The 8,984-nt window shown below is 35.6% G+C and overlaps 1 protein-coding gene across 1 annotated transcript; it reads left to right on the forward strand.

The window, feature by feature from the left end:
* Positions 1-4,421: 4,421 nt before the first annotated feature.
* Positions 4,422-6,811, forward strand: LOC107753458 (5-hydroxytryptamine receptor 7-like). The gene is made up of 3 exons (XM_016569603.1): positions 4,422-4,502; positions 4,590-5,095; positions 5,981-6,811. The coding sequence occupies exons 2-3, from the start codon at positions 4,617-4,619 to the stop codon at positions 6,732-6,734; spliced, it is 1,233 nt and encodes a 410-aa protein (XP_016425089.1). The 5' UTR covers positions 4,422-4,502; positions 4,590-4,616; the 3' UTR covers positions 6,735-6,811.
* Positions 6,812-8,984: the final 2,173 nt, after the last annotated feature.

Below are 8,984 nucleotides of genomic sequence, written 5' to 3' on the forward strand. Positions count from 1 at the left end.
ACAACGGTCACTAATTAGAAGTACAAAACGAGGATTTGTAAAGAAGAATGTCGGAGGATTTCGATATAAGTAAAGAGGAGGTTTTCCTTTGCTAAAGTAAGGTAGCTTTGCTTCCTTTGATCCTGTAAACAAACGTTGGTTTTCACGAGACTCACTAGCGCATGTGCAGCGCTGACCTCAGCGGTCATCCGCCCGGAACTGCTTCCGTTTACAACTGTTGGCGCAAGCTAGATTAAAGTGATTATTACGTTTTGAATATGGATATTTTTCTTACAAAACCTGTGGATAACCTCTGACCTACTTTCTGTACAAACTGAATTTCTGCTTATTGAATTTTGAATACTTAATTTGATGTTGCGAATTTCCTCTTCATCTTGAAAACTTGAAGCTGTATTTTTAAAAACTGGATATTTGCAGTCTAACAATTCAGAACAAAAAAAATCCGCTGTTTGAAAATACATGTCTATTAAAAATACTGCCATAAAAAATGTAATTGTGTTAAATTTCAAATGTAAAATATTCAAGTTAAAAAAATCAAATTCAGAACTTAAATGCCACGGAAAATTCAGTTTTGTTAAATGACACTTGTCAATAATTAAAATTCAAATAGTATTGTCATATTATAAGCTCCATACTAATGAAACTTTGACTCAACCGATTCGTTCAAAACACGGAATTATTCAGCAATGAATCGGCGGTTGCTGTGAGATGCGCTGTGTTTCTGCCTAAAATGTAAGTGACCTAATATTATTGTATTTGCTTATTGAACTGTTTATAGAACTATTAAACAGTCGTAATGGTGAAAACGTTGTGTGATGTTGCCTAACTAATTGTATTTTAAATACAAAAACTTTCCATTTTGAATTTTTACCTCAGGATGCTGAGTTTCTTAGTGTTGCGCGTTTTGATTTCTTCTGGAGAGGCTGCATGAGCCTCGCCTCAGCAGCGCAACCGAACCTTATTCCGTCAATAGATGCATCATATACAGTAGCTATATCCACTATTCGCCACTTACTCTAAAGGTAATAAAATCTGAATAATACTTGCGTTTTGGTGTTTACATAGTTATTTTTTGTTTCTGATGTTTTAATCATGTTACTGTGTGATATGATTCCAAATTTAGGGGGGCCAAGCTTGTTGCCACCGACCCCACCTCTCGAACCGCCCCTGCTTAAAGGTGCAGTATGTAATATTGACAGTAAGTGGTTGAAATGGGTACTGCAGTCCAAATTCAAAATATTGGAGAGTTGTTTGTCCCAAATCCTCCTCCTCCACAATTTACAATGGAAGGTGATGAGCCTTACACTGTAAATTGATGTATTGATTTATTTGCGTTTTGATATGCCTCTGATAACAGAGCTTTTTAGATGGATGCTGAGGGTTTTTAGGTATGACTGCGATCGCTGACCTAGTTTGATTGACTGTAGGCTATTATGAGTATATTTAGTTAATGTTCATGTTGTAACAAATACTTAAAGACACAGAGAATGGACATTTAATGTCAAATATACTTTTTATTTAAATATTTTAAATACACTTTAAAAAAGTGCAACATACTTCTCAAATAAAAAAGAAACATTTAAAAAAAAAAACAGAACTGACATTATAAATGTAAAACAATTATCAACTTTTGAAATGATGATGATTATTATTATTATTAACACTCATGAAAAGAAGACTTCACTTTTAGTCCCCCTTTTTTATAATCAATTTGATCAAAAAAGTCTCCATGTTTTCCTTGAATAAAAACTTAAATGTAAATGGGTCTCTGGAATCTTGCATATTTTTGATGAGATTTTGTGGTATGTCCCTAAAAGAGGTCATGAAAAATGCACAACAGATGTAACAGAATTAGAACAAAGTAATAAATATAATAAAAAAGATAGTAAATTCAAAACTTCTCAAACCACATTTACAACACCTAATCTAAAACGTAATCGAACTGTCCAGAAAAATGCTGAAAATTATGTCAACAATTTTAACCTTAAGTAATAAAATATAAAAGACATGCACATAATCAACATTTATAAGATAAACACATAATATTAGGGCTGCACGATAAATCGCATGCAATATTTAATGCGCATCTTGTCAGAAAAGCCGGTTCTGTAATCAGCGGTAAATCTCCATCACGTGCGTGCTTTCACATTGAGCAGCATTAACTACACAGAGCCGTTGTTCACTGACGAGCTGCGCAAAAAATCGCGCGAATATGAACATGGTTTTGCGCAGCTCGTCAGTGAACAACGGCTCTGTGTAGTTAATGCTGCTCAATGTGAAAGTAAATTGGCAGTGGGAGAAAACATGCAGACCAAAACAAAAACAGATATTCCGACACAGAACGCCCATTTCAAAGTGGATGTAAACTTGTTTCCTAAATATTTGCAAACATATTATTCTATTTTTATGCTTTAGTACAGTCAAAAATGGTATAGTTTCAGAAGTACCCTCATTGAATTGGTTCTGGAACCCGGCCTGCCCAAAAATTATGAACAGTGTAAAACGTTAGCAAGACAGAAGTAAGGAATTATTTTTGACCAAGGGTGAACTATTTAAAGTAAGAAAAGCCCTTTTGGTAAATGATATCAGACCACTGGGTGGTGCCTATGACCAAATCAGTAGCCTATTAAGAGGCTCAATCACTCACTGAGTTGAAAACAAAAGTTTGATTATGTGGACCAAAGTATATTTGTAATACTTGTAGTTATAAAGAGACATTTTTTATTTTTATTTTGGCAGCTTGACTCTCATCTAGTGCATTTTGGAGTAGTCCATCTTTGGCTACTTGCCTCCTTCAGGAAGCCAATGAATCTGTTTAAAAAATAGGTGTGCTTAAGGAGACAAATGAACTAATAAGAAAATGCTGTTTTTGTGGGCCTTAGAGATGACATTATGAGAGGAATTGTGGATTCAAAAAACATCCAGGCATATTAAAATATTTAAATGTTTTTTCAAATGCCATTGAGTAGAATTGAGAAGGATTAATAACTTTAAAATGATTGATTTTATAAATAGCTCAGATTTAAATTTCACATTTAGATGCCAAATAGTCTTTTTCATTATTCAGGGTTGAGATTCCCTTTATTTCAACCTTTACAAATGAATAGAGTCAAAGTAAATAGAGCCACAGAGCCTAGAGAAACTGAGAAGGCAATAATGCCCATCACAACCACAATACTGTCACTTCTTGGCATCAACCTCACCAAACAATCACATTTTTTTTTCAATTATTATTATTTTTTTTGGTCAATACTGGACATTTTAACTTAATTTGAAAGATGAATGTGTTCTCATTGTACTGAAGTATAATATCACATAATCTGTTGTTAATACAATCTATCAGTGAGTTTGACATTACATGATTAATTATGAATCTACAATGCCCACTTATATACATAAAAAAAACATATTTAAACTTGTCCTTGACGTATCTCCTGTCACTCTCTTGATCCTCCCACTTACTCTCCAGCCTCTTTCCATGTTTCCTTCCCCCTCTCCTTGCTCTCTAGCCACTCATCCCTCTCTTTTTCTTACCTGTCCTCTCTGTCCCTCGCTGTCCAATGTTTTTTTTTTTCTCCTCTTGAATAATACATGGCCTTACCTCTTTATTTCTCTCCTGCAGGGTTTTTGGGACCGCCATTCTCCCTCGTCGTGTGAGCTGAGGTCATTCTGTAGAGGCAGAAGACACTATCATGAGTTAATGGTAACTGGAAGCCAAATACTGTTCCTGTGCCTCAGTGTTCTTCCAGTTTTAGTCTTATTCACAAAAACCCGTGTATTATTCACAAATACTATAGCTTTCTCCGCAAATCTAAATGATTATCTGAAATTATCCTGCATTAACACATCTCATACAATGCTACACACAGTTCACAGGTTTCATTTTTTTTACCCCGAAAAAAAGAATGTATTCAAAATTGTAACAACATCTTATTATATACGTTCTACTTAATTTTATGAGTGTTAAGAAGATTTAAATTCAAACTGATCAAATAAATGCAATGAAACTTTATTTTACTTACGGTAGTATTAACTCTGTTCACTTTTAGTGGTTTACATTTTTTATAGTTTATAGTGTATGAATACTACTATTATCAAATAATTAGTCATTGTAATTCTATGTTAGGCCATGAGATGGTAGTAAAGACTTTTTAAAGCAAAGTGTCAGGAAATATTTGCTTTTTTTTTTTTTACACTTGCACAAAATTCTTATGTAGATTGAAGTTGAATGTATTGTGATGCTTAGCCTATACTCTCTTTTTCTCTTAGCTACACAGTACACAGATAATATTGTCCAGTTTGACATCCCATGACTACAGTCTGTCAAAATCACGCCCATAAACATCTCACGTCATTACGCACAGTCAAGACGCCAATAAAATAGACTAAATGCCGTGGAGAGCGCGTGGTTCGTTCGGTGAGCTTTAACTTGACAACTTGAATGGCTCTTCTCGTGTGGATATGATGTTCTTTCTTTTATCACAGATAGAGCCAGAAAATCGGTACAGCATATGTGTGTAGTTATTACATATCATGTATTTAACTGGGACTTGGATATCTGATGGATAATGAGAGCAATATCTTTTCAGAACCAAGGACAGCTCTCAACAGCCAATATGATCTCAACGCTGACGAAGGATCGCGTGCAGGCACTCATGACTAGTTTGACATCTGAAGTGATGGACGTGCGCTTTCTTAACAAGATGCACGACACCACTACAACTTTGCCGACGCCAAGTTTCATGGATAACGAGACCAGATGCGGAGAGCCGATTTTGAGTTACGGACATGTTGAGAAAGTGCTCATCGGAGGGGTTCTGACCTTGCTTACCTTTTTAACAGTTTGCGGGAATTTGTTGGTGGTCATATCAGTGTGTTTTGTGAAGAAACTGAAGCAACCTTCTAATTACTTAATCGTTTCTCTGGCCGTAGCAGACCTGTCGGTTGCGGTGGTCGTAATGCCGTTTGTCAGCATCACTGATCTCATAGGAGGACAGTGGATCTTTGGTCGTGCTTTCTGTAATGTTTTTATCGCCATGGACGTGATGTGCTGCACCGCTTCAATAATGACACTATGTGTCATTAGCATAGACAGGTAGGTCTCCCAGATGTAGGTGCTGTAATTAAAAATAGATGCAAGCATAATTTGATTAAACTAATCAGTGGTAGATTAAATAATTATGAAACACAAAACAATTTATAAAACCAGAAAAAATGTAAAAAAAAAAAAAAAAAAAAAGTAATGTGCAAAAAATGTCAAACCATCAATAAACCATTAATCAGACCATTAGTCAAACTATATATATATAGAGAGAGAGAGAGAGAGAGAGAGTAAATATAAATGACAGCATACACTAAAAAAATAGTAACATCTAAATTAAATGGTTTTATTCAAATCAAAAATTAACATTATCTAACATCACTCAATTTAAACACATTAAGTTATTTTCAAGCTTATAAACTTAATTTTATGGGTTAAATCAGGTAGACATATCTCTTCAAGATATATCTCAATTAAAGGTTACCACTTTTTACAGTGTATGTAACATTTTTGAAAAACACAATTGTCATGAGAACCTTGCAGTTCAAATCTTCTTATATATATTCGACTATTGTCTGAATGTATGTCAGTAAGCCAGTTTGTTTACCTAACAAATATATAAAAAAATAGTTTGAAGGACAGAAGTTAAAAAAAATAATAATAAAAATAAATAATAAAAAAACACTGCTGGACAAAACTTGTTTGACTAAAACCCTTACTGTGCTATTTACATATTTTATAGCTATTTATTCATTATGATAACTAGCCCTGGTCTCTTTTCAAGGAGCTATTTCAAGCCTAGATCGAACTATTCCTAAGAAGGAGAAAGAAAATCACCACCAAAGTGCCCACATTTATGCATTCTTTGACAGTGATGCACTTTAACAGTTATTTTTTTTCCTGCTTTCATTTTTCCCATTCTCCACTCCATTTTCTCAGGTACCTGGGCATCACTAAGCCACTGACGTATCCCGTGAGACAGAGTGGAAAGTGCATGGCCAAAATAGTGCTGTTTGTATGGCTTCTCTCTGCCTCCATCACCCTACCCCCACTGTTTGGATGGGCTCAGAATGTCAACGATGACAATGTGTGTCTGATCAGCCAAGATCTGGGCTACACTATCTACTCCACCACCGTGGCCTTCTACATTCCCATGTCTGTGATGCTCATTATGTACTACCGGATATACAGAGTGGCAAAGGTGAGTGCTGCCAAACACACAATCGCTGGTTTTCCCAAAGCCGAAGACGAGGAAAGCATGAACTGCGTAACTGCGGTCCTAAAGCTGCAAAGGGAGGTGGAGGTGTGTGTGAGCTTTTCTCGCCTTCTCAAAAATGACCGTAAAAACATCTCCATCTTCAAAAGAGAGCAGAAGGCAGCGGCCACCCTCGGGATTGTTGTGGGGGCTTTCGCCGTATGCTGGCTGCCCTTTTTCCTGCTTTCTACGGCGCGGCCGTTCATCTGCGGAGTGCAGTGTAGCTGCGTGCCTTTGTGGGTGGAGAGGACACTGCTTTGGCTGGGCTATGCCAACTCGCTCATCAACCCCTTCATTTATGCATTCTTCAACAGAAACCTCAGGACCACCTACCACAACCTCATCCGCTGCCGCTATCGGAACATCAACCGCAAGCTATCGGCAGCCAGCATGCACGAGGCTTTGAAACTAGCTGAGAGACCTGACCTGGTGCTGTAGGCTGTCTGTACCCTTCATGTCTCTCTAGGGACTGATGCAGTCACACAGAGGCTGAGAGACGTTTTTGATGAATTCCTTATTGCTCTCGCAGAGGAGCTTTTCAGTCACTTCAATTAAGTCAAATTGCAATGACTTCAATTAAGTGAAATTGGAACAGTTGTAAAGCTTCATTAAATGTTTTATAAAATGCTTTATAAATTAGATCTTATTGCTGTAAAATGTGCTTGATGAAGGAGCAAAATAGTAATCAAAATCAAAGTGCGATGAATACACAGTATCATGTTCGTATTTCATACAGTATTCTTTGTTGTTTATTTCTGTGCTTATATTATGTGTGACCCTGGATCACAAAACCAGTCATAAGGATCAATTATTTGAAATTGAGATTTTTTGAATAAATAAATAAGCTTTCCATTGATGTATGGTTGTTAGGATAGGACAATATTTGGCTGAGATACAACTATTTGAAAATCTGAAATCTGATGGTGCAAAAAAATCTAAATACGGAGAAAATCGCCTTTAAAGTTGTCCAAATGAAGTCCTTTGCAATGCCTATTACTAATCAAAAATTATGTTTTGATATATTTACGGTAGGACATTTACAAAATATCTTCACGGAACATGATCTTTACTTAATATCCTAATGGTTTTTGGCATAAAAGTAAAATCAATAATTTTGACCCATACAGTACAATGTATTGTTGGCTATTGCTACAAATATACTCGTGCGACTTAAGACTGGTTTTGTGGTCCAGGGTCACATATGTGTAATACTTCTTAATAACCACGAACCCGTGGCAGCATGGAAGAAGCATTTTTTTGGTCATAGATTACTTTAAAAAGGTCAGTTTACCCATAAACTTAAATTCTGTCACCATTTACTCACCCTCGTGTCATTCCAGACCTGTATGACTTTCCTCAGTAAGTTGCAAAAGTCATATTGGACCCCATTGACTTACGTCATATGGACATACATACATAAATATAAATATCTAAAGTTGACAGGTTTTGAACAACGAGAGGGTGAGAAAATAATGACAGAATTTTCATTTTGGGATGAACAATCTCTTTAAGTATCTAAGTACCTAATTTATAAAGCATAATAGAACACTAGAATAAAGTATACAGTGTATGAGCAATCATAAAGATGTTTTGAACACCACTTCGTTGCAGTCCCGTCCCTCCAAATAACCATCAGTGATTGCCACTAATAATGTGACAGCAAGCTGAGCGTGTCACACCAATAGTCGTATTATTAGAAGCAAGGCATTTATTGTCTTCTAGCTGTGAGAAAGACGGGGGTGGGCATGTGCCTTTAATTTCTGTCAGCATGCTGGGCCAACAGATGGTAAACAATACATCAACATGTACTTAGCGGCCCTGCGGATTCGACGTTCTTCGATATGAAACGTATATATGCATATGAAGTTACGAGTTGAGATTAAAATAGGTTGTTAAAAGTCATGTGATAACAAAAATATTAGATTCGGGCCAACTCAGAGATAGAAGCAAGGCATTTATTGTCTTCTAGCTGTGAGAAAGACGGGGGTGGGCATGTGCCTTTAATTTCTGTCAGCATGCTGGGCCAACAGATGGTAAACAATACATCAACATGTACTTAGCGGCCCTGCGGATTCGACGTTCTTCGATATGAAACGTATATATGCATATGAAGTTACGAGTTGAGATTAAAATAGGTTGTTAAAAGTCATGTGATAACAAAAATATTAGATTCGGGCCAACTCAGAGAAAACATAGCAGACTGATCTAATTGTAAGTCAGTTAAGCTTTAGTATAATAAAAGTAATAAGAAGATGAAGAACTATTAAAATTAAATAAAATATTATACTTTATACTATTAAATAAATTTTAAAGAAACTATTACCAAATATAAACAAATATAACAAAAACAAACAAACAGAAATATACAAAGGTAAATGCATAGTATAAAACCAAAGGAGCACCAATTTTAACATTGTATTTCATGGCCAATAAGCAATAAATATATAATAAAATATATAATGTGATATCAAATATAATAGGTGAAAAAGTAAATTCACTTTAAGTGAGCGTGAGTTGACAGCAAATCTAAAATAAAGAAATTAACATGGACAAATAAATAGTTAACATTGACAGATAAAATAAAAAACTTGAATACTCAATATTGTCCCTATGCATTCCTACATTTAAAAAAAAGCCTGAAAGAGAAAAGATGGAATTGTGTCATTAAGATGCTGAGGGCAACAAACA

The sequence above is a fragment of the Sinocyclocheilus rhinocerous genome, unplaced genomic scaffold (assembly GCF_001515625.1).
Source record: "Sinocyclocheilus rhinocerous isolate Xijiao unplaced genomic scaffold, SAMN03320098_v1.1 scaffold2216, whole genome shotgun sequence".
In the NCBI taxonomy this organism is placed as follows: domain Eukaryota; kingdom Metazoa; phylum Chordata; class Actinopteri; order Cypriniformes; family Cyprinidae; genus Sinocyclocheilus; species Sinocyclocheilus rhinocerous.